General features: G+C 37.3%; 2 protein-coding genes and 1 long non-coding RNA gene across 4 annotated transcripts in view; 1 reads left to right on the top strand and 2 right to left on the bottom strand.

The window, feature by feature from the left end:
• LOC308704580 overlaps nucleotides 1–8685 on the top strand; it is a 97407-nt gene extending 88722 nt beyond the window's left edge. The window contains exon 5 of the long non-coding RNA XR_014031817.1: nucleotides 7709–8685. This is a non-coding gene — a long non-coding RNA (uncharacterized lncRNA). The remainder of the gene's footprint in view (nucleotides 1–7708) is intronic.
• A 5623-nt stretch (nucleotides 8686–14308) lies between these two features.
• Nucleotides 14309–16280, bottom strand: LOC308704579 (uncharacterized protein). 2 transcript variants are annotated; one of them, XM_081389002.1, is made up of 7 exons: nucleotides 16005–16280; nucleotides 15749–15870; nucleotides 15524–15655; nucleotides 15368–15392; nucleotides 15199–15264; nucleotides 15013–15099; nucleotides 14309–14922 (listed from the first exon to the last, which is right to left on the bottom strand). In XM_081389002.1, exons 1-7 carry the CDS (start codon nucleotides 16057–16059, stop codon nucleotides 14888–14890), a joined length of 522 nt encoding a protein of 173 aa, XP_081245128.1. In that variant the 5' UTR covers nucleotides 16060–16280; the 3' UTR covers nucleotides 14309–14887. The 2 variants fall into 2 exon arrangements, with proteins under 2 accessions (XP_081245128.1, XP_081245127.1); XM_081389001.1 differs by having other exon boundaries at nucleotides 15013–15102; nucleotides 16005–16197.
• Nucleotides 16281–23985: 7705 nt separating this feature from the next.
• LOC308704042 (dynein regulatory complex subunit 2-like) lies at nucleotides 23986–26655 on the bottom strand. Its single transcript, XM_081388105.1, has 5 exons — nucleotides 26307–26655; nucleotides 25926–26123; nucleotides 25586–25798; nucleotides 24650–24802; nucleotides 23986–24343 (listed from the first exon to the last, which is right to left on the bottom strand). Exons 1-5 carry the CDS (start codon nucleotides 26547–26549, stop codon nucleotides 24119–24121), a joined length of 1032 nt encoding a protein of 343 aa, XP_081244231.1. The 5' UTR covers nucleotides 26550–26655; the 3' UTR covers nucleotides 23986–24118.

The following is a 26655-nucleotide window of genomic DNA, read 5'->3' as shown; positions in this document are numbered from 1 at the left end:
AATGTGTTTAGAGTTTTGCCAAAAGAGTTCATGCGATTTGCAAAAGGTGTCTTAACATGTGAACTTGTTTTATGTTTACAGAAAGACTGATTTTTTTGGACAAATTGGTTTAGGCTATTGAATTTGGTTCAGAGAATGGTTTAGCAACTGTTTTGTAAACTGTTTTGTAACTGTATTCCATTTTTTTCTCGATTGCTTAATCACATTTCTTGAAATTATGCCTCCTTTTGTCAATTCATACTATTAAAAAAACCTCCTTTTGGCAATCAGGTGTCATTTTACATTTTATCAGGTGCCACGCCCCTAAAGGGATGTGGTGGTGGGAAAAAGTTTTTTTTTCCAAATCTATTGCGTTCCCTTCGAAAACTTTTGCGTTCCCTCGCAAAGATATTTGCGTTCCCACGCAAAACCTGTTGTGAGCTCAGACAGCACTTCCTGTTTAAAGGTTGTGTCAGCGATTTCAGGCCCAAACATAAATTATCACATTCATCTAATCGTTCCTAACGATCCGCTAGCTGCCCGCCCCATAAGCATGCAGCCGTCATAGGCAGCCGTGCACGACCGCAAAACCTCACAACACCCTCCCCCTGTCGGTGATTGGTTGGAACACTATTTGTTTTGGTTTTGAGTGGTGGTGAAGAAACCAACTGTTTTTGTGTGCAGATCTCAGAGCCTAGGCTGCCTACAGAGACGCGTTTTTTTGACGGCATGCTTAGGAAAGTTAGGAAAGATTAGATGAATGTGATCATTTATGTTTGAGCCTGAAATCGTTGATACAACCTTTAAAGGGGTCATGACATGTTTTTTTCTTTTCTGTTATTATGTTCCCTTAGGTGCAATTATAGTATTACTATAGTTTTTTGGACAAAAAACTTTTAAAATTGAGTGATTTATGACCTTTTCCCACCCTGTTTCTCATGGTCTGATTCAAACAGTCTGTTTTGGGAGTGTTTCCCCTTTAAGAGTTCAGTGTTAACACCCACATTTCAAAAAGAAAGGTATCTTGCCCTATTCCTGTATTCCAAAACTTTCAGAGTTACTTATTTTTGTTGCTACATGACCTGCTTTTATCTAGCTAGCTTAGTAAAATAATTACTGAATTATGATTTACATCCAACAACAATAACATCTCTGGGTTATCATGTCTCTACACCATAGACTGTAAAAAATAGCTACACAGATTCACACCCACGTCCTCCTTCTTCCCCCGTGCGAAATTCGCGTCCGATATTTTAGCACGTTAAAAAATAAATACAACCTCACGTTAGGTCAATCACACTACCACACTGCCTCCGATACTTTCATCCGTCAAAAAAAAAAAAAAAAAATCGGATCGGGTTCGATGATAATATTGTTCGCATCCGTAACAAGGGTTTGAATGGTGTTTTGACAGTTTAGAGCAGGGGTGGGCAAACTTTTTGGCTCAAGGGCCACACTGGGTTTTAAAAATTTGACAGAGGGCCGGCCCAGTAGCAGATTATGAAGCACGATCTCATGAAAGTGCGTATCTATACCACAAATTTTATTTCTCGTGCCATTTATATGCCAAAAATGTTTTTTTTTTTTTTTTTTTTTTTTTTTTTTTTTTTTTGCGTGCATGCTACACACTGTAAACCCCTTGGTTAGGATTAGGGGTGTGGAGTGCGTGCCTATTACACGCCATAAAGTGCATATCATATGCACGCGAAAACATATTATGCACTACAAATACAATTCGTGGTATTCACACTTTCATAAGATCGGGCTGAGCAAACAGACAATGTTGTGGCAATGTCTGTGTGAAATTCAACAACTGAGAGACGACATTCTGACAATAATTTTTTTTATGCTAGATATCCCCTATTTAGCATGTTATGTTTTGATGTTAATTTTTAAAGATGTTAGATAATTATAGCCTATACTGTTTAAATATTGTTTATCCTTATTATTATTTAATGGCCTAACAGTAAATTAGAAACAAAACATCTGCAAGTGTACACTTAGAAGAGTAAAAATTACAGGTTACGTTAATTCAACTTTATTAAAACTGAATGGCAATTTGCACTTCCAAAAGTCATACATTTGTGGAAATAAACGAATATACAAATTTATTTTAAGAATAATAAAATAAAACATAAAAGGCAAAGGGAGATCAGAACATTTAATGAAAAAAAAAAACGGGTTCTGTACATGGCAGACAGGGGAGCGTAGTCAAAAGCCGGACGATAAAGGTCGGTAAACGGAATCAGTCAGGATACATCCACAAATCCAGAGGAGCAAAGAAACTAAATAGCAGACAAATCAAAGGAAAAACTAAGGTGTGCAAGCGGTTACCAAACATTTTTTTTCTCATTGAGTTTCCAAAAAAGGAAAAAACATTAACGTGCAACAAGTCTATGCGCTTAAGTCGCTGTCTGTTTGGTTTCCATGGTGACGCGTCATTGCTTGTTACGTGACACACCGCAGCCACAACAGCGCTGAATGAATGATGATCTGCTTTTATGTCATTTTTCTTTTTTTACATTTGTTAGCTATGGCATGCAATATCTGATATTCCGATTGTCAAATATATGCAACGCAATATATATATATATAACGCAAAGTATTGCAAGAAAAAAGGCAAAATTAATGCGATCTTAAGACAATTTTTTTAAATACTCGGCGGGCCGGATTAAACAGCCTAACGGGCCGCATGTGGCCCGCGGGCCGTAGTTTGCCCACCCCTGGTTTAGAGCCACAGAATGACGAATACGAAAAAACGCATCGATTATGTCAAACTTGACGTTCTTAATATGAATAAAATGCCCCAGAAAAAAATAATATAAAAAAACGAATAAAATATGTGTCTGTAGTAACCATAAGGAGTTTACAAAATAGATATTTTAATATTTTATATTATGAAAACTAAATAGGCCAATAGAAATAATATGGTTATTACGTGTGTGTTTGACTTATAAGTCAAATTTGTATAAATACAATTTTTTTTCTTGTTTTTGTAGGCTTTGTACTCATCTTTAGACATTTTAACTACGCAATGTGCTAAGTATCTTTTTTTAAAGTATACAGGGCATGTTTATTGGGTTAAATTTTATCTGTAAAAAATGTAGGGGGCCCAGAAATTTTGGTTTCCATAGGGCCCAGAATTTCTGGCGGCACCCCTGCCTGTCACAATCGTCTCTACACATCACTCACCGATCAAATAAGGCTTTGGCGGCCCCATAGCAATCTTGTAAAGAGACCCACTCGCTGCACGTCGACGACTGAACTCCTGTGGGGCGCGTGACAACGAATCATGCGACGATGCGAAATGACTATAAGGCACACAGTAGTCTTGTGCTGGAGGCGGTCATATGCAAACGACTGGTGCGTCACTTCGTACCGTGACGTCACTTCTTACCATGGATCTAGAACGAGCTGTATTTAGAGCTTGATTAAATAAATGATTCGTTTATAATGGGGAGGGCGTCTAAAGCTATGAAACTTGCAGGAAGTTTTAATGGTACAAAGACCTCTTATATACCAAAAGATCAAGGCAAATTTGGTTTCTCATGTCATGACCCCTTTAATTTCCAGCTGGCAGTGTTTCAGAGCTCTGTACGTTAATGGAGCGTTTCATAGTGTTTGAACTTGGACTCAAATATAAAGAAATGCGGTCAGTGCTTAACTCAAGGAGTTCAGGGAAGTTGGCAATATTCACATAGACTATTTGAACTTCCTGGATCAATGTTCTTGAGCTAAACGTTGTTAAAACACAAATGACACCTATTTACAATTACAGTAACCTAGACAACGAGCTACAACCCAATTCTCCTCAAAACAAGCTTTTTATAAAATAGGCTAAATGGATCTCTATGAGCAGGCGGATGAGAGACAAGTTCAAAGGGACCGTTTGCAAAGTGCAATATAACCCAAAAAACGACTACAGCATCAACTCATAGTCAAAAATACAAAAATAGCCATTGACTTCAATGTTACAAACTGTAGTGCCATCCAATTCAGTTTACACATCAATGGTGACCCACTGGTCATACTACACTGCTTTTGCACATTTTATATTATGAAAAATATTCAATAACTTCACTGTAACACACCAAATTTCGTTCTCACATCACTGCTCTAATGTTGGTTATACAACATTTAGTTTGGGAAGTAATTGCACATAAAAAATAAGTATATTCTTTACACAAATTATATTGGTACCGTACGCAGCTAACATAATAGTTAACCATAGGTTTTGCATTTTATTTGCTTACTGAATTTGATGCCATTACACTGTATAACAGTATTATTTAATAATATAATATAAAATGTGCAGAAGGGTTTTGGGATTTTTACTTTGCAGATGGCCCTTATTTGGACTTGTCTCTCATTCTGCTGGTTAGAGACAAATTTATATTATAAAGCTCATTTTGAGGAGAATTGGGTTGTAGCTCGTTGTCTAGGTTACTGTGATTTGTAAATAGGTGTCGTTTGTGCTTTAACAACGTTTAGCTCAAGAATATTGATCCGGGATGTTCGAATAGCCTATGTGAATTGCCAACTTCACTGAACTCCTTGAGTAGCCTAAAGCACTGACCGCATTTCTTTATATTTGATTCCAAGTTCAAACAAACGCTCCATTAACCTACGGAGCTCTGAAACACTGCCAGCGGGACATTACACATTTTTTCAATTGTTTAAGCACAATTTTGAAAACAGGGCCCGGTTTGTCAAAACACTACACACAATTAGCACAACCCTACACCAAAGTAGCACAACACTTCAGATCATTTGCAAAAATGGAACACTTTTGTCAAAACTATACACGACTTCATAAAAACAATATTTTGTTACCATACGAAACACACACATTTCATATGACTTTTTGAACCAGTTACACACTGCTGTTGCTAACCTAAAACACTTTTAGCAAGTCTAATTCTCAGTGATTAGAGTACTGTAAATGAAGTACACAGAGAAAGTGCAACTATACAACAGTTCACCAAACACTACACAAGACCAATGCTGCAGACTGAGGAAAATATCACTTATTTCTCTCCATATACCCAAATCAGTCAACATGTCAACATGGAGAATCACAACAAAACATGTCCCAGTATTCATGCTACAGTAGTGTGCATAACACTGTTAGCTCAGCAAACAACAGACAAACGTAAAATACTGTATCCAGTACAGGGGTCCGTTCTTCGTACGTCGCTAACTCACTTAGCTGGATTTGATTGTTGGCGATTTGGCATGATCTTGGATTGTTTGGTTCTTCAACGCTCTTCCTGGACTTGCTGTCATAGCAACATGTGCGCAAACCTGCTCGGGAGCAGGCTTATTTCATGTTAACAGGATTAGATCCCGGCTTCATAAGCGGAGCTGATACGGGAAGTCCAGCGCAGCGCGATAGAGCACTTTCTGAGATATTTATTTTTTCTCGTGATTCGTGAGATTGTCGTTTTTTGTCGTTTTTTTTTTGTCGCTTTTATGTTTAAAAGACAGTTTTTTTTTTATTATTATTATTATTTTTTTTTTTTGGCATTTCCAAGCCACTTAAGACCCAATGTTGTAAAGCAGTGTTTTTTTTTTTTTTTTAGGCTATCCTAATTTTTTATGAAGATCATACAATCATGACCATGCCGATTACAGATGTCACTCAGGCTTCACTAACGTGATTGGTACCATAGACTAGGCTACCATAGACTGCCATCAAGGCCTCAATGAAGGGGATTATGTGAACAGAAAGGGGGTTCACAATGTAAATGTGCAGCCCAGTTACTATTGTGATTCTTAATATTCCAGATTAGTAATATTATATCAAATAAAAAAAAGGCAGTTGACTAAAATCTTCCATATCACAAAAGTGAAAGCAAAATGGCCAGGATCTGTGCATGACTTAAGAATTTTCAGAGATTCACATTTATGCACATTATTTGAAAGTGGTAAGAAAAGTTCCACAATTAAATATCAAGCTCACTGTATTACATACACTTATGCTGATCCTAACAGAACTGCATTTTTCATAGGTGATTATGACATGTTCCTGCAGACAGGTGTTTTATGACCCCATTCCCTGACCCAAACCAGTTACAATGCAGCTTTAGCCAGGACAAGGGCACACAATGAAATGAACTTTGGCTAACTAAAGGGAAGAGTTCAGTGTCTGAAAAGTCTGAGGGTTGCACACCTGACAGGGCCTGTGACATTGTTGGCAAATGTGCCATATTACACAACATTGCCACAAAAAAAAACACTTTTCATTAAATGTTTAATAAAAGACAAATATGCTTAGTTCCTTGAGTTTTATTTCAATTGTTCTTTGTAAAGAAAAGCCAGTGGTCAAGTGCCTGCAACAAGAGATATTAGACACATTCCTCATGCAACAAATAAAAAGGAAAAGTTGGCTATACACTGCCCACCTGTAGTAGGCCTATGTCTCCTCTGTCTGTGCAGACTCTTCTGTAGCCTTTCTGTAGATGTGGAATCCTACAACATATATTGCAGCCATAAAGCATACAAGTATAAATGAAGTAAAGTTATTTATGCACTTGCAGGTAGGCTAGTTCCTCCATATGACAGTTATCTGAGAGGCTTTATTCACTGTCCAGTGCAATGGAAACAAATGGACATTACAAAGTCTTATACTTTCTTTCCTTTGGAAAGTTAGAAAATGTCCACTTACTGCACATATTTCAGCCACCACTTTCTTGGGAACAGATACAAGTGTTGGTGTATTATGTAAAAGTGCACAAAAGAGGAAAAAGTAATGTCATTACAATGAACTACACTTGGGAAAAATATTTTTACATTAACATAAGTTTATTAGTTTTCACTTTCACAAGTCAAAGCAATTCATCATTACTCAAGATTTAACAGTTGAAATGACTATACGGCCTTAATTTAATGCAGCAAAAAATATTTTACAGTGTAGGCTAAGATCTTTTTTTTTTCTCAGCCTTTTTCTTGGTTGCTTTTATAAACAGAACACCATTTATTTAACAGTGCCTTTTATAAAAGAAACTATATAACTAAAAATTAGGCTACCATTATGTAGAATATTTTTGTACTTCACTTTTATTTGTTCCCATGTTCTAGTGTGGTGACTCTGACATTACAATGAACAAAGCTATTATGCAATTATTAAAATACAAAAATATAGGCTAATAAGTGATAAAAACATCTAACATGGCCACTTCTAACGGATTTAAATTGTCTGCTACTTTTTGTCAGCCCTCTCTCCTGGCTTTGGCAGACTTTGAGGTGTTCCTTGGCGTTTTGATTAAACATTAAAATTCCGAATAAACTTCGACTATTAGTTCTTGCTCTGCTGAGGAGAAAATCTGAGCGCGCTCAGAGAATATCTAAAAGGCGGGCTCTGGCGCGCTCTTTGGCCACGCTGAACAGCCAATAGCAGCGTTGCTGATCAATGTTTCTACTATCGATACATATCCCCTTTTAAACTTAGCATGAACGCGCAATTATCTCAGATAACTCAATCCAGCTATACTAATCATATCCGGCAAGTGTGTTCGAAGAACCGAGTTAGCCAGATCATGAGTAGCACGATGATATCATCTTGGATGTCTCATTTGATCTCGGATGTTTTAAGCAACGTACGAAGAACGGACCCCAGGTTACAATTACAGTAAACAACAACAACCATAAAAAATAATCTGAAAAAAAACTGACAATATTGTACAGAAAATACTACAGTAACCATACTATACATTATCTCTTCGTCTAGCTGGATCTGGCCAGAGAATTTCATCAACATCACAAGCAATATCCTCATTAGCAAGACAACGCGGGAAGAACCGCCTTGAATGTTGAATCCATCCTTGCACAGCTGTGGCGTCGACTTGGTCACAGGCGTCCTCCATGGCCTGAATGAGGGGTACCTGAGCCTGGGGCTGGAGATCGTAAACCTTCCACCGCCATGCAGAGAAAAACTCTTCGATAGGGTTTAGAAACGGAGAGTATGGAAGGTATCGTACTGTCAACTGTGGACGGTGTTGAAACCAGTTCTGGACCAAAGCAGAGCGGTGCCACATTGGGACACATGACACACTCTATCATTCAGCCATCCGTTTTGCCACTAATGCACCCTTTCACACTCATCACTGTGACCTGTATAAACTGGTGGGCTGGCCATTCCATCATTGGTTTCTCTTCATATACAAGACAATCCTGGGCAAGACACCTCTCTATTTGTCATCTCTTCTTCATGCTGCTCATAATGCCTATCACACAAGATCAAATAATTTGATTAAATTTAGTACCCCCCTTACTTCAACTACCTTTGGACGTAATGCCTTCCGCTTTGCAGCAGTACATGACTGGAACATACTACAAAATACCCTGAAACTTACATCTCTGATCCCAATCTCCACCTTTAAGCAAAACCTCCAAAATCACATAGTTGACTCTTGCTCCTGCTGACAATTATGAACCATATTTATACACACATATTTAAGCAGTTTATTGTTTTTCTTTTTCTCTTTTCTTTGTTGTCTAGCTTTTTTAATTAAATTGCTTGTTTTATGTGTGTCATGTGTTTATGTACAGTTGTCCAGTATGTCCCTATTTATTCCTGTAGCCTCTTGGCCAGGTCATGTTTGTAAATGAGAAGTGGTTCTCAAACAGTTTACCTGGATAAATAAAGGTTAAATAAATAAATAAATTGTCCCAGATGACAGTGTATTGCATCTGGTGCATTTCATTACCTGCTGTGACGACGTGGTGCAATCGGTCCAAAAATGCGAGAATGTGAGGTGTGTTGTAAGGGCCCATTTTGGCATGACGGAGGAGAACCCCATGCTGTGAAATGACAGCGCAAAGGGTGATGTTACCCCCACGTTGCCCTGGGACATTGATTATAGCCCTGTGGCCAATGACATTTCTGCCTCTCTTTCTTGCTTTTGTGAGGTTGAACCCTGCCTCATCAATATATATGAATTCATGCAGGATTTCCTCAGCATCCATCTGCAAAACTCTCTGAAATACAGTGAAAGACAAGATTGTGTAGTTCAGGATAGGTCTATTATACAGTAATGTAAAAAAGTCATGTGTGCAGTATGCAACATCACAGTGCTAAAGTGAACAATACAAACCTCCACATGCCGCAGTCGTTTGACCCTCTCTGAATTCCGCTCAAAAGGCACTCGATAAAATTGTTTCATTTGAACCTGATGTCTTTTCAGGATGCGTGCCAGTGTTGACTGAGAGACCTGATGGACATTATTGAAAATGGCATGGTCACCGATAATGTTTGCTTGTAGTTCTCTGAGCCTGATAGCATTATTGGCCTAAACCATGTTTATTATCTCTCGCTCTTGTTCTTGCGTGAATATGGGCGCCCTTCCTCCTTGTCGTTCCCGATCCTCAATCCTATGTAGAGAATAATACATGTAACTTACTGTACAATGTCACAGGAAGGGGCATCACAAGTGCTGATATGATGCATACAATAAGCGGCTGATTACTGTAACTGTAGACAGATCTTCTTTTACCTGTTTTCCTGTCGAAAAGTCCTTATGACAGATGCCACTGTATATCTGCTAAGATTTGGCTCAACTCTCAGTCCAGCCTCCCTCAGCATCAGTCTTCTAGTGTTGCACGAATGTCATTTGATAAGTTTGGTCCTCTTCTTTGTGCACGTTCTCCTCCTGCTTCAGGTCTTCCTCGACCTCTGGCTCGGCCTCTGCCTCTTCCTCTACCTCTGTGTACTCCTCCTCTCACCCTCACTCTTCTTCTGACTCCTTCCATTTTGGTTGAAGGCAGGTGAACCTACCTGCTGCATTTTTATAGTGCTTAAACCTGATTGGTGTGTCTACAATTTAGCAGTGATGTGTTTGTGCACCTGATGGTTGTGTTTAACAGATTGGCTCATAGGTGTGGTCATTTGTCAGTGCTACAAGTGTGTTTAGTGTTTTGCAAATCACTGTGTGTAATGTTTTGCAAATAGTGTGAAGCTGACAATGTGCTTACAGTTGTGCAAATCTAGCCTTGTGTTTTGCTCCTTGAGTGTAAGGTTTTGCTAATTGTGGGAAAAGTTTAATTTTAGTGTGCAAGCAATCATAAAAAACTGTAAAGAGGAAGTGTTTGTCCAAGCTCAAAACAGGTTTTTTAAGGGAACGCAAAAGTTTTGCGTTGGAACGCAAAGTTTATCGGGGGTATTAAGTTTAAATTTTTTATTTAAAAAATAAAATTCTCCCATCCTACATTTTTTCCACCACCACGTCCCTTTAGGGGCTCCGTACTACTTCTATTACAGTAAACACAGCATAAATTCAACAATAAGCTTAAAGAAAAGTTTATTTTCATTACACTACTGTAAAGAGATCTTGCAGTAGATGAAAAGCACTAGAAAAGAAAAGTTGAAATAATTGATAATGGACTTGCAATTGCAATACAATACAGTATACTGTCAATTACAGTACGGTAGATATTAATAATTAAATCAGCATCCTCTGCCAAATTGCATTTCAGTACTGATAATGACTATTTGCCATACTAGTAATCTTCTGACAAGACTAAGTACTTAGCTACAAATCAGTTTGACAATTACAACTTTAAGGTACAAGATGTGCTACAGTATTTACTTTATGTATAATAGTGAAAGTTCTCTCATCTTAAGTACTGCTACTGTGTACTGTAATTATACTGTATGTGTTAAGTATAAAAACCCCTGGAGATGAGCTTGCAGACCAACTTCCCTCATGATCATTCCTGCACAAGAACATGGTCAACTATAGTGCTTTGTATTTCATCAGGAACAAATGTCCTTTGACCACGTCCCCTTCATTTTTCTTTTTCTCTCTTCATCTTTATTTTTGACTCCCACCAGGATTCATTTTCCAAAGCACATAATCCCCCATGGCCCTATTTATATTGTCCTGAGATTCTGATTGGTGTGTCATCAATTTTGCTACTTAATGTTCACACATGGTTTAAAGTGTGCTATTTGAGATCACAGACACTTGAGGTAATTATATCATGTGTTTGTGATTTCTGAATGAGAGCATGGTTAAACCTGTGCAAAATGAGGGCCTTTTTGTGTAGAGTTTTGCAGAAAGCGTTGAGAAAATTTGAATGTGTGAGAAAAAAGGTGAAATGTGTTAAACGTTTTGAGAAACGTGTCTTTGTTTCTAGAAATGAATGAATGGTTTTGGAAATTGGCTAACTGAACCAGTTAATAGTGTGTCAGCAATCTAGAAAAACTAATGCATTTTGTTAATTGGATATTTATTAGCAAAGTACTGGTGAAATTATTCCCATTTACAAAAGTCTTTCAGTGTGCAAAGAGACAAACGGTTTTGATTTCTGAAAAATGTTGGTCTGGTTAAAACCAGGAAAGAGCAAAGTATATCAGGATTTGGTTTGGGTGAAAATGAATTGTCATGGCTGAAAAAAAAAACCCTTCTCAGACCAAAGGATGAGCCCATTTGTGCTGTTACATTAAACAGAGTATTTAGCTGACATGTCTAAATAGTTGAAATCTGGTAAACAGTGAATTAGTTTTTGACAAAGCTTGTCAATTATTTGTAGCAATTCTGGTGATGCTCTTTATGAAAGGCAGATCTAGCTGTTGGTAGAGGGGCATATGCTTTGTCCATATGATGTTTTATTTACCAAGTACAAGGAAATATAATTGTTTTAGACCATTCACCTCTGACTACACCTGTGCTTGTGATTTGCTATAACAGAGTGTAGAATCTAACAGTTTCTGTTAGAAAGCCAGAACATGAGCCCCACAGGATAAACACATTTTATTTTTTAATTTTCACAGATATATTTTAAATAACTAAATCAGCTAGAAGAAAGATAGTTAGATTGTAGTGTAAGGCTTTTTGAATTTCTGCATTTCTCAGCACTTCAAAAGAAAGGAAAACATTAAAGTTTTAAGATGTAAAACCAAGCAAGTAACTTTACAAGGCATGGAAGGTCTTATCAGATTTTATTGGCAAAAATCACTTTAACAAGACCGATAGTAAAGGGCAAACGATATACGAAAGATATACTACAATATACTAAAATATTTCAAAGAAAATGTAATTTGATGTAAAAATGCATTGAAGATAAGTAAAAAGTTTACAACTGATGACAGAAATGTGACTAATATTGCATAATTCTCTAAGTGCTAATTTCATCTCATAACACAATGGCAGCTGACAGTAATTATGACAATTATTGATATATTATATTAATTAATATCATATTATTACACATAATACGACAAAGTGTTACATCATACTTTCATTTTCTTTAAGTTATGATATTCAGTATAGACAAATCGGTAGCACTTAATTTTACAGTCCTGTTCCCCATGAATATACTATGTACTTATTATAGTAATTGCAATAACTGGGTAACAACTAGCCTGAACCTACCCCTAAATCTAAGCTTAACACATGTAGGCCTAATCACCATGTATTTCTCAGTACTTTCATAGGTAGGCACACTGTAATACACGTAAGTGCATGTACTGTAAAATAAAGTGCAACCGACAATAGTACCCAATATGTTGAGTATATGAGTATATGAGTATACTTGATTAGATATAGCTTGGCACACAGCAACACAACCATTTTGATTAATTTTGGGTATACATACAGTACTGTCTGTATATTTTTATTTTATATGACAGTTCGCTTTCAGAAAAAAACTCAAACAGCAGTACCCTGTAAAGTACACCTTTATACCATATTTTATAGCCCTTAAGGTACTCATATCTGTTTAGGGGCAGACAATGAGTGTAATGTCCCAGTGACTAGCTTGCTATTAGGTTAGGTGACTTCTAAATAACAATTTTCTCCAGATTAAATTAGTAATGCATTAGACGTGTGTACTCACTGGCACAGCATTTCATTGCATTTTGCTTCCACAGCGGCAATTTAAATACTTGTTACTTTGCTCCCACAAACCCTAGACTTAAGAGTGGATTTACACTGACAAAACAAACAAACATCATTCAATTTAATTGAGATTGTGAGTGTGATGTGAATGCTACCAACGGGGACACAGAAAGCTGTCTGCCCCCTGAAACAAATGGATACAACAGTAAAGTAAGACCACCAATGAGAATATCTTTAGTGACCTAAATACGGTCAGAGTGAACTTGGATTATAATTGTATGACAATATGGATTATGACTGTGTGCCATGCTACATGCAGTTTGAGCTTTGTAAAAAGTGATACAAAACTGATAAAAAAAATTTAACAACATACATACTAAGTATATACCCCCTTGACAAATATATGACTTGCTTGATTTTTTAAAAAAACTTAATTTGCAAAAAAAAAGAAAAGAAACACATTTAAAAAAATACACACTCTGATGATGTAATGAAATGTAATACAAATTTGATTAATTTCTCACTAATATCACTCATATATCATCATCACCTGAATAGGAAATTCATTTACTTGATATAGCATCAGTGGTGAGTGATGGTGACTTCTTTAAACAGGTATACAGCGTACCCCCCCCCCCTTCCTTCCCTTCCCTTCCCTTCCCTCCATACTCATTACCAAAACTTTATTATGTAAGATTTATATTAATTGATAAAGGATTTTATAGCCATTTATAGTGTTAATATTAATTAGCAAGTCTACAAACTCATTCTCTCATATTGCAGCTTATAAGGGACTGCACGCCCCTGGTATGTATAGTGTGTATATGATAGATCTATATAAATGTTACTTCAACATTATCAAAATTAGTTTTAGATAGGCCTGATACAATTTCTTTATTTTACTGTAAGAGCCTCTACGGTCCTGGATAGTTCACCCTATAATGAAAATTAACTCATTACTCACCCTGTTGTTGTTCTAATGCTGTGCTTTTCTTTCTTTTTTTTTGGATTACCATTATTATTTAATGGTAATCCTGCACTTGGTCTCCCATGCTCGACTGTGTGTTTTTGAGACTTTAAGCAACAGTTCACTCTGACTCGTCCAGAAAAAGAATATAAGTGAGAAATCATGATTGATTTAAAAAAAAAAAAAAAAAAAACTACTTGAAATAACACCGAGAAATACCAAAAAAGTATCCATGTACTTTCTTCAATTAGTTAAATATCTCTAGACCGGAACTCTGTTTGATGACAGTCAAAATGACAGTTACAGATGTAAACGCGATAACTTCTTGTTGTGACGAACACAACAGTTATATTAACCTCAGAGAAGAAAGTACGGATTTCTCACAACTTGTGTACTTTTATGGGGGCGAGTAGATGTAAACTGTGCTTATAGAGACTCGCGAACGAATAGTTGAGCACGGAAGACCAACACCCAAAGTCAGGATTATCATTAAATAATACATTACTTTTCTTTTTTTCTTTTTCTCCAAAGCATATTGTATACTCTTAGACCATTCTGTGATAGTGTTGCGTCTTTTTTAAAAAGCTTGACACTGGTCGCTATTCACTGACATTTTATGGACGAGTGTTACTTTACGTTAATTAACGAGTTTTTATAAAAATCCTCCTGTGGTCCTAAAAAGAAAGGACAGCAGCAGGGTAAATGTTAACTTAATTTTCATTATAAATTTTCATTATAGAGTGAACTATCCTTTTAAGGTTACATTGGGATTAAAAGACAAACACAAAGTCCTACAATCTATAAAGATAAGATGCTAAAAGCTACTAAAACAATGGAATGCTATACTTGTGAAAATGATACAAGAAATGAATTAGTGGAAATAAAGAACTTGGAATACATAGCGAATATTTTGGTCATTTAGCGCTTTTTACAATGTGACTTACAGAACATGCGTTAGGCCTACAGGGTCAGTCTCTCTGGAGCAAGCTGCAGTGCTTTGCTTGAAGGCTTTGCTTGAAGTATTAACCACTACACCTTATGGCTGTGCAGTATGATGGTACATATCATTACCACGGTATAAAATGTCAACCGTAACATACCACTAAATGTACATAAGTGGGCGTGGAGACTGAGACACTGCAATTTGTCAAAGAAACATGGAGTTAGACGAATGAGCAGATCAGTAGGATCCACAATTGAGGATTTTTAACGTGTTAAGGCACTCACCTTTTTTATTTCTGAAATAGCTAAACAAAATGATAAATGGCACCAACAATCCACCAACAATCAAAGCAATCCCCCACGGAGGTAAACCTGCTGAATATACATGTAAAGAGATAGCAAAAGATAAGGGTTTAGAGTGATAGCAAGGCGAATTAACATAAAAACTTTACAGACTAAACCTGCTTTTACCGTTGTCAAAATGGTTGCCATCTTGTTCTTCTTGGGGGTCATGTGCTGGTGAATGCTTATCTGTAACTTTAGATAAATAGATTAAATACAATCAAAAGCACAATTTATATACACTACAATAAGTATTAGTTTCTAGAGCATGTATGGTGTGAGTATTAATCATGCTTACCGGTAAACCTGATGGTACACTTACACTGTAACAGAAGATAAATGTTATTTTAGAACCTCGCCTGTTCTAATGGCATAACAACGAAGCCACAAAAGAAAGTGTGCAGCGTATTAATTTAGTTTGTAAATGAAATAATGGCACATTATTTGCTCCTACCATGCCACAGTCAAGTTGCCATTGCAGTGTCTCGCAGACACCGAGTGTGAGATTCTTAAATGTCACATCTTGTACACATGGTAATCTCTTTCCACTTGCATTCGGTGTTGAATCGACAATAAACGTCCCATTCTAAACAACAACAACAGTAAACTGAGGAATTACAAAACATTTAATTGTTTTAAAACGAAAAATGTATCGATTAAATCCAGAACAGCAAACTACCTGAAAGTACCATCCTTGTTCTTTGCAATTTTCAAAGCATGTGATGTTCGATGGCACGGTGTATGTGAATCCAGTGGACGAACGCAGACTCTCGCATGATATTTCCTGATTTGCAGGGCAATCTGATCCAAAATAAAAGATTCCATTTAATTACACGACATCATTAGTGAGGCTGAAACTACGTTTTTATCAATGGAATGGAGTTTGCCACGCATGTTAACAACAAATACATGTTTGTTAGTGGAAAAACTCTTACTGTTAGATCCCACGAACTCTGCAACAAAAAGAACTAATAAGCCTAAAAGTAGCATTGTCTCTAGACAAACCGCTGATTTTACGAATGTCTGTCTGTTCCACCCGGTCGCGCGCCTCCTGAACTCACTCTCACTGCAGCAAACACACACACGGGTTTTAAAGGAAGGTGTGCGCGGTTTTTGTTTTTATAGCGTCTTGAATCACGTGGCGTATGTAAGCCTATCAGGACGGGGAAGCGAACGGGAAGTTCCGTCGCCCTCGGCCCTCTGTCTAGATCGCCCAAGCCCAACTAAAAGCTAAATAAACTGTCGACAGTTAGTGAGTTTGATAAATTCATACATGAAAGACCTAGTTCGTGTTGTTAATTATGTGATGCTGTGAGCAGTTTACCACTGCTGCAGTTCACACATTTAATGCACTGAGCACTGCTGTAATATACTAGGCTATGAGATATATCACAACACCCTGCAATAGCAGAATGATACTTTTAAGTCTTTTACGTCTAATGATCATTAACTATTTTAGCCCAAGTAAAATTAGAATGATATTTTATTCTCCCCAGCAATATATAACATTTGTGATTGCATTTTCTAAAGATAGGATTAGGGTTAGATCTGTCCAGATGTGCGTTCTACCACTATAGAGATCCTGAGTCCCAGGCTATTTGCCAGCCTTCTTCTGGAGAATCCGTTTTGCAATTTTATGCAAATGATATAATGATATATAATACAGAAAGAGCCTCCCAAACAAACAAACAACACACCATATAGCCTAACAGAGGCACTAGCCTACAACCTCAGGGCCATACAAATTTAGTTTGAGCCTTCAGAGTAAGCCTACATCTCATTCCACTCTCCTTCCTTCAACTTCTAGAACGAATATCCAGGAACGTATATGCAAACTTAATTAACACTCGTTAAAAACAGTCGTTCAGTCTTGCTAATATAGATAGGCTATGTGACGTGAGTAGGCCTATAAGAATAAAACGTTTAAGGTTGAATCGTTATGGAGGGACATAATTCTCTCATTTGCCCTTCATTTTTAGTTATGCATAATGGAGCCTACAGTAGCCTAGCCTGCTCTTAAAAAAAAAAAAAAAAAAAAAAAAAAAAAAAAACAGTGATAGGCTATGCAATATAGCCTATAGGCCTATAGACAACGTTATTAGCGCTACGAAGACTCAAAAGGTATAACTTCGTTTTGGGAAGCACGTATGCGCCTATTAACACAAGGTGCTAAAGCTTAAGGTAGAAGGTTTCGGGAAATCCAGCCATGGCCGTGTTTGACCAGGCAACTGTGTGGTCGTCCTTATTGTCAGCCATCATACGCTCAACACTGCAAATGTAATGAGACAGTATACTTTTTAGCATGGGTTTATAAATATGCGCGAATAGAGATCTCCCGTTCATCACTTCTTATCGCTCGTTCTTTACTGGATTCCGACCGCTTTTGATAAATATTTATAGTTTTTCTTGTAAAATATTATTTTCTTTTTTTTTCTATTAAAAGAGGCATCGTATAAATCTCATGCTTTTTAGTAACGCACTGAAAAACGATTTGACGATTTCAAGGCAATTTAAATGAGCATTTTTTATGTTTGGCGCAATATGGAGGCTATTACTTTACTTCCTCAAGACACGAGAAAAGAAGGCTACAGGCCTAGCCAAGTGTATTTTATTCAAATGGTTTAATTTCAATACGATTCGAATAAAGCAATTCTGATTTTGCAATAATTGCTTTTGAATTCAATCTAAAAATGTAATTAATTAGGCTATTTAATTGAATGATTTATTTAGGCTAAATTAATTAATTAAATCAACTAAAGTTTTTAAAAATAGGTCATGATTTTGACATTGGTGCGTAGCCTACGTTCAAGGAGGGCTAACTTTATCATTGAACTGTTCATAGGCCTATTTTAAACTACCTCGTGTTCTTACTCCATCCAATAAATGTAGGCTACTTTAACTTTTTAGGTAGGCTATTTTTTATTTGACCCATGTCAAATTAAAATAACAATTACAATAGGACAATTCAGTTAACAGAATTAGCCGGCCAATGTTTATATTTTCATTTTAATTGATGGATTTAAATGACATGGTTTACACGTGAACACACCCACCCACACACACACACACACACACTGTGACCTCCGTCTATATAGGCTTAATATAATATGCACCGTGTGATCGATAGATAAAACTGAGGCGAATATGCCTACACATGCATGCGAGCACACACAAATAAACGGAAGCTCATGTCCTGCCTTGACATTGAAGTGCTGCTTAATTCCGGCTACCCCGTAGGTTATGCATGCAGATTTATTGATTTCATTATCAGAGTTTTACCTGTTTGTCCTGTAGATGTTGCACAGTAGGCTAACAGAAAGACGTTATTATATGAACAATGTCTTATTTTATAACTTTCTTTCTTGTCGTCTTCCCCGCAGAGTATAAGGTCTAAGCCATAGGCCTACGCTAAAAGCTAAAATTAAAAATAAAACACTGAAAAACAAATTAAACAGAATTGTAAAGTGGAAACGAAATAAAAATAGCCTAAACTAGATTACATGTTTATAATAAAAAACGAAAACTTAATGAAAGTAACAATTATAGCCTATAGCCAAACTGAACGGTTTTTTACCACCCGAACACGATTTAAAACGACCGTACCTCACCAAGTAGCGCTTAACTGTATGAAAGAAAGTAACAAATAAACGTATTAATTTCCCATAAATAAAGTGTTCAACAACAATAATAAAAAGTCTTATTTAGCCTAATTTAAAAAATAAATAAAAATAAATAGCTCAGAACGCTATAGGCTATGCTCACACGACACACACACATCAAAGTCATTTCATCTGAATATCAACATTTTTGAGATGTCAGCGAAACATTTTTTATGTTAATTGATCTAATTTTGTGTCTCTGGACAATATGATGACATTTTTTTGAATATCAACGTTTTTTGTGTCGTTGCAATTTGTGGACACATCAATGTTTTTGGATTCGTGGCGTAAAAGTTACAGCATTTTGTTACTTGTTATTATTTTTAAATTGAATAGTTATTGTTAATGTATTGTAATTATTCAATAGTTCCATGAATTAGATGTAGACTACATTTCAGATATCCTCGCTTTATAAAGAGAAATCATTCGATTTGATTTCATGGTGTTTCTATTATGACATTATCTTCAATTAAAATATGGGAAATTAAAATTAAATAATCATATGTCTGTACATAAGTCATAATAATTTCACCTTTCAAAATTGTACCTTTACTAAATTGTCAAAATAACATTTAAATAGAATAGCTCTAATAGATGTAATATTTAACATTAATGACACTATAACATGTTAATAAGAATAGCCTAAGTGTTAACATTCTGTAAAAGTTTATCAGGGGTGGGCTTCTTACTCTATAAGGATTTTACATGTTGTATAACAACTAATTTTTTTTAATGATGATGCATCTTCATCCTGCACATGCTAAACTTGCAGGGCCTAAATATGTTACAGTTTAACAGTTTAAAAAATCCACATTGTTCTTAAGAAGATATCTTCCCCCATGTTACCCTATTGTGTACAAAGAGCATCACAATGCTAAAAAAAAAGCATTTTTTTGATTTTTTGTTCTGATCCCCAGATGCTAACACTTGTTACAAACTAAATATAAAGAGGTATATATTTATTCTATGTGCTTGTATACCATTATTTTTTTCCATTATTTTGTGCAATTAAAATGAAATGTATATGAATAATGATTCAATTATTTACATTTTTTAAGAAGTTTAATGAGCTCCGCAGTCATCATAAATGGTCACCAAAGGTGATCCCCCGAAAAGTTTGTTTTTAGCGCCATCTAATGGACAAAAACGGTTTAAACAATTTTATATTTAGTTTTAGGGCCAAAATATATTGACATGGTTGTTGGGTACAGACTGGTCTGGTCATGTTTACTGGTCCAGATTAATTATTTTATTTAGAACTATGTGTGAGCTATGTTGCTAAAGAAAATGTATAACACATTTGAAATTATGGACAAATGTGAATACAGAACCAGCTGTAATATTAACTTTTAGCTCGAACTTTTGTAAAATCACAATTTAAATGGATTGTTAGACTCCATGTTGTATAATATGAATTATTTTGAACTAAGTCGTCAGATGTATAATGCAGTGGCTATAAAATCTCAGTGTATTGAGCAATGTTCTGCATGAATCAATGTTTTGAACACAAATGCTACTCATACAAATAATTTGTCGCCACCTAGTGACATTCAATGTAACATTCATATAGAGTCACTGAAAAATCCCACCACTCATACACGCTGCCGACACAGACAAGCTGCTATTTCTCTCCAGCACTCGTGGGACTAATTTAATTAATTGCTAATTTAAACTCAGATGTGGAGACTTAGGCATATAGATAACATTTATTTCACTGCCGGTCAACTATAGAAATAGCCTACGTTTAATCCAGGATCCAGTGTCTCCACACATACCAATAAAAGACGGGGTGGGTGTAACAATGCAATAGAAACGGACAGATTTTATATTATTCCCCAGTGTTTAGCACTGTCAATTTGATAAAATTCAAATCGAATTATATTTAGTAATTTACACATTTATTTACAGAATGTTAATTAGGCACTTTTATAATTTAACATCGCTAGGTTATATTTGGTCAATAGAAATTTGTTTTAACATGGGCCTTTGTTCCTGCTAAGATTTCTACCTTACCTCACATAAACAACTGAAAAGAGATTTCTTTTCATTGTCACCTTTGACTTCTTTGGGGTTTGTGAGTCACTACAAAGCTACACTGGAACAATGGACCATGGCCTGGTTGTGGTTTCACAGACAGGGCTTAGATTAAGCCAGGATAAGGCCTTAGTTCAAACACCATACTAATACTGTGTTTGACCCCCTTTCGCCTTCAGAACTGCCTTAATTCTACGTGGCATTGATTCAACAAGGTGCTGAAAGCATTCTTTAGAAATGTTGGCCCATATTTATAGGATAGCATCTTGCAGTTGATGGAGATTTGTGGGATGCACATCCAGGGCACGAAGCTCCCGTTCCACCATATCCCAAAGATGCTCTATTGGGTTGAGATCTGGTGACTGTGGGGGCCATTTTAGTACAGTGAACTCATTGTCATGTTCAAGAAACCAATTTGAAATGATTCGAGCTTTGTGACATGGTGCATTATCCTGCTGGAAGTAGCCATCAGAGGATGGGTACATGGTGGTCATAAAGGGATGGACATGGTCAGAAACAATGCTCAGGTAGGCCGTGGCATTTAAACGATGCCCAATTGGCACTAAGGGGCCTAAAGTGTGCCAAGAAAACATCCCCCACACCATTACACCACCACCACCACCAGCCTGCACAGTGGTAACAAGGCATGATGGATCCATGTTCTCATTCTGTTTACGCCAAATTCTGACTCTACCATCTGAATGTCTCAACAGAAATCGAGACTCATCAGACCAGGCAACATTTTTCCAGTCTTCAACTGTCCAATTTTGGTGAGCTCGTGCAAATTGTAGCCTCTTTTTCCTATTTGTAGTGGAGATGAGTGGTACCCGGTGGGGTCTTCTGCTGTTGTAGCCCATCCGCCTCAAGGTTGTGCGTGTTGTGGCTTCACAAATGCTTTGCTGCATACCTCGGTTGTAACGAGTGGTTATTTCAGTCAAAGTTGCTCTTCTATCAGCTTGAATCAGTCGGCCCATTCTCCTCTGACCTCTTGCATCAACAAGGCATTTTCGCCCACAGGACTGCCGCATACTGGATGTTTTTCCCTTTTCACACCATTCTTTGTAAACCCTAGAAATGGTTGTGCGTGAAAATCCCAGTAACTGGGCAGATTGTGAAATACTCAGACCGGCCCGTCTGGCACCAACAACCATGCCATGCTCAAAATTGCTTAAATCACCTTTCTTTCCCATTCTGACATTCAGTTTGGAGTTCAGGAGATTGTGTTGACCAGGACCACACCCCTAAATGCATTGAAGCAACTGCCATGTGATTGGTTGATTAGATAATTGCAGTAATGAGAAATTGAACAGGTGTTCCTAATAATCCTTTAGGTGAGTGTATATGACATTGATTTTGCCAGGGGAAAAAATACAGGCCTATTTTTGTTCAATACTACTTTGAGGTAATTGTGTTCAATAATATTTTTATTGAATAGTATTTTGAGGTAACTGTATGGTACTTAGGCTAATACAGTACAATACAATAGAATTATTGCATTTATTTGTGTGTGTGTCAGTTGTATAAAAATCAAGCACCTGGGCCTTCATTTTACTATTGCATGCATTAAATACATAATATATGCAATAAATGTAATAAAAAAGAACAATAACATTAATTTGTAAGGCCGTGTCACACAGGAATGTGACAGGACCTGAAGTGACAGGGCCTGACGGTTGGCCATTTTAAACTGCCATTACGCAGCCTGCTAGCATGCTAGCAGAAAAACGGTTAACATGCAAGCAAGGAATTTCAGTAACCTTTTTAGACATGTTTTGGATTTAAAACATTTTCATTATTTTCTGGAATGTTTTACCGTGACAGGGCCTGACCCTTTAGCTCGTCTTCCTAAGAAAAACATACAAAAACAAGCTTAAAATACAATTCAATGACAGAATTCAGCCTTGATCAATGTCAGCTTCACCTGGGTCAAATGATGTCCCTTCCTCTGAGTGATACCCTTAAAGGCGTATTTCACACATTTTATGTAGAGTTTTATGTAAACATGACAGGACTGACCAAAAACATGGGGACAGTTCCATCCATCCATCCATTTTCTACCGCTTATCCGGGGCCGGGTCGCGGGGGCAGCAGTCTAAGCATGGATGCCCAGACCTCCCTCTCCCTCGACACTTCCTCCAGCTCTTCCGGGGGGACACCGAGGCGTTCCCAGGCCAGCCGGGAGACATAGTCTCTCCAGCGTGTCCTAGGTCTTCCCCGGGGTCTCCTCCCGGTGGGACATGCCCGGAACGCCTTCCCAGGAAGGCGTCCAGGAGGCATCCGGAAAAGATGCCCGAGCCACCTCAACTGACCCCTCTCGATGTGGAGGAGCAGCGGCTCTACTCTGAGCTCCTCCCGAGTGACCGAGCTTCTCACCCTATCTCTAAGGGAGCGCCCAGCCACCCTGCGGAGAAAGCTCATTTCGGCCGCTTGTATCCGGGATCTTGTCCTTTCGGTCATGACCCAAAGCTCATGACCATAGGTGAGAGTAGGAACGTAGATTGACCGGTAAATCGAGAGCTTCGCCTTGCGGCTCAGCTCCTTCTTCACCACGACAGACCGGTACAGCGACCGCATTACTGCAGAAGCTGCACCGATCCGTCTGTCAATCTCCCGTTCCATCCTTCCCTCACTCGTGAACAAGACCCCGAGATACTTGAACTCCTCCACTTGAGGCAGGAACTCTCCACCAACCATGGGGACAGTTGTCAAATAGAATTTATTTGAGAATTTATATATAATTTCATGTTTTTGATCAGTTGATGTAAATGATAACAGCTTAAACTTGCTATTGATGGAGTTTTTTTTCTAAATAACAGTTTTTAGCATAACAAAACTATGAAAGCTGTAGCTCCAATTTGGCTGAGGACAATGACATGGACAGGATTTGTACACGGCTCTCAGCCCGCCCCCTGTTCGTTGATTGGCCGGCTGTTTTGAGGCCGGAGGAAAACTGGGAGATAGGTCGCTAGCTCAGACGGAGTACAGAAGCGAACTGAAATTGAGCGGAAGTAGTCAGGCTATCGACCTGTTTTCCAGATGTATAAAGGACAATCTTCAATGATTTGGCGCCATCTTGAGATAATGAAACAGCATCGGTCAACACATTTACATAATTGCACAAGTTAATATAAAGTTGTGGGATTTGAGGAAGTGTCCTAAAATCCTAAATTTAATATAAAATATACTGAGATCATTGCAGTAAACAGACTCACCGACTGCATGCCAGAGGCATAAAAACATTTTAATTGCTTCCAGAAACACACTTTTACATTAAACGTTTCACATTTATTCCTTAAAGCTGTTTCTGCACAATATTCGCTGCTTCTTGGACCACATAGCACTTTTGACCGCGTCTCTCAGTGGTAGCAGGGGTCTGTTGAAGAAGACACCAGCAGAAGCTTTTGTTGCTGAAAACTCTCATCAGAGACCGAAACTTCATCCATGTACTGCTTCAGATTGGTCCTCAGTCGTTCATTCTCCTGTAACAGAAGCACTTTCTCTCGCTTCAGACACGAACTGTCAAGCTGAACCTTGTTGTAACGTTGCCAAAACTTCCCAAGAGGAGAATAGTCATGTACTAGCTGTGGACAGAGGATAGGACAAGGGGAGTAAAGTCAAAAGACAACACAAAAGATATACTGAATTTAACAGATGACTAGAATAATGCAGTAATGAAACTGCATGAAATATCTGAAATGACTTCCCCCAAAGCGACGTATATCTGAGTGAAACAGGATATCCATTGAGAAAATAATGATTTTGATTTTTCTATCTGGAATTAATTGGATTGTAAAAAGCGGCCACTCCATGTCAGAATGATGGCAGATTTAAAAGCAAGTGGTTTACAGTAGTTTGTGGGATTGTGATGGAGTGTGATTTTAATAAACCTGAGTGAGTTTCTCATCCGCCGACTTCATGGCATTGGCTTTCTCCTGACTCAGCTCTTCTTCACTCAATGATGATTTGTAGAAGGGCAGAACCTTCTCGTGCTCCGTCTCCATCTTACTGCACACCTCAGAGAGACGCATCAACCTTTCCCCCTATGGAAGAGACAGAATGGGTGACTGATTGGATGTTGAGAGTGTTGCTAATATTAATTCATTTAGTTCCAGAATTACATAATTTCTACTTCCAATAAATATACAAAATGCATTCCTGTTGCAAGAAAAAATATATATTTCTGGTCTACTAATGATACAAGACACAGTTTCTCCTGTTTCAGCTTGACTGAGATATTAACTAATAAGGATGTATCTAAACTAAATAAAGTTGTATGTTTTATTATGCATAAAATGCTTAAATGTTAATGTATCATTAAAAGACATTCTGTGCTCTGATATGGTTTTGCATGTAACGTGAAATTATGATGTTTTTGGTATGTCCCCGATTCTCATTTTAAGCATGTAAAACATTAAATATAATAGATTTTAAATGTTGGTCATTAAAGTTATTGGCCAGAGGGTGAAAATACTCTATTAAGCAATCCAAAATTGCATCTCACCAAGTTTCAACATCCTTGTTGATCCTGGAACAACATTCCAATCAACCAATCAGATTCAAGGGCTAGGTTTACAGTTAATGTTCAGTTTAGGCTTATAACAATGATTAGGGGTTTCACCGTTCTTATACAGCTGTCATTTCCCTCTGATTTGAGAAGTTATGGTTAGGTTTAGATTTAGAGGTACGAATAGTTGTCAGGACAATGTTTTTGGACAGGAATGTTGTTGCAGGATTAACAAAATATAACTAGTACTTGAAGGCATAAAGCAGTTGTTTGGAAAATGTTAAAAAAAAATGTTTAAATGTGGGTGTAAGAAATTTACCAAAGCTACTGTCTCCTGTAGTTGTTTAGCAGCGTTGTTGCTTTGAACGGTAAGTTTAGTGAGCTGCTTTCTCCGAATGGTTTGGGCCTCACAGAGCTGGACTCTGAGATGTTGAACTTCCTGGCCGAGCTCATCACGGTCTGAACGAAGCTGCTGAACTGTTCCTCCACTTTGACTAGAGCTCAGCTGACAGCGCAGAGCTGAGATGGTCTCCTGCAAAAGTTTTGTACAGTTTAAACTGCAATAAAATCATCAAAATGATGAAATATCACAATTGGAAGAAAAATGCTTGTCCAAAGTAGTCAGAAAACACACATCCCACACTGGATTTTTGTCTGACCTGCAGCTTCTGAATGTGCTTTTGAAGTGCGTCGATCTCTTTAACACTCTGTTTATCCTTGACATCCAAAGAGTTAAATGCGATGATTTTGTCTTTGGTGGACTCGTTATATTCGTGTGAAACCTCCTTCATGTCTCGCCACAGTTTTTCCATAACCCCTTCCATCTGTTCTTTCACTGTTTGATTTTCCTCTTTGTTCTGCAAAAATAAAACCAACAACATATAATTTTACCTTTGCTCTAGCTTGTTGACTAATCTAGATTTTACTAAACCTATGAATATGGCACTATGACAAATTGCTGGTGATGTTCCTCATTTGTAAGTCATTTTGGATAACAGCACCTGCCAAATGAATAAATATGAACATAATAAAATCAGTACCTGCTTTTTAATTTGATTGCAATTGCTCTCGTAGTCACGTCTCGCCTCACTGTCAATATCAGCGTAGTGCTTTTCCATGGAAGACATTACATTCTCCAAATTCACACTCTCCTGCTGGTGCTGTGAAAGAATCTGCTCCCTGGAATTTAAAAGAAATAACATACAGATGATGCTACATTGGCTCAATCCTTCGCAGTACATTTTCATGTCCCCATATAGATCTTTTTGTATAGAATATACCATTTTTTGTGTGAAATCCTGTTCATGACAGCACTTTTGGTGGGAAAACAGTGTAAAACATCATTGTTAGTAATACTCTTGTGAATTTAGCAGTGTTTTATGGTATTAG

This window comes from Scardinius erythrophthalmus, assembly GCF_964197995.2.
Source record: "Scardinius erythrophthalmus genome assembly, chromosome: 16".
Classification (NCBI taxonomy): domain Eukaryota; kingdom Metazoa; phylum Chordata; class Actinopteri; order Cypriniformes; family Leuciscidae; genus Scardinius; species Scardinius erythrophthalmus.
Note: the sequence above shows the minus strand (reverse complement) of the source record. Positions and strands in the feature narration are given on the sequence as shown.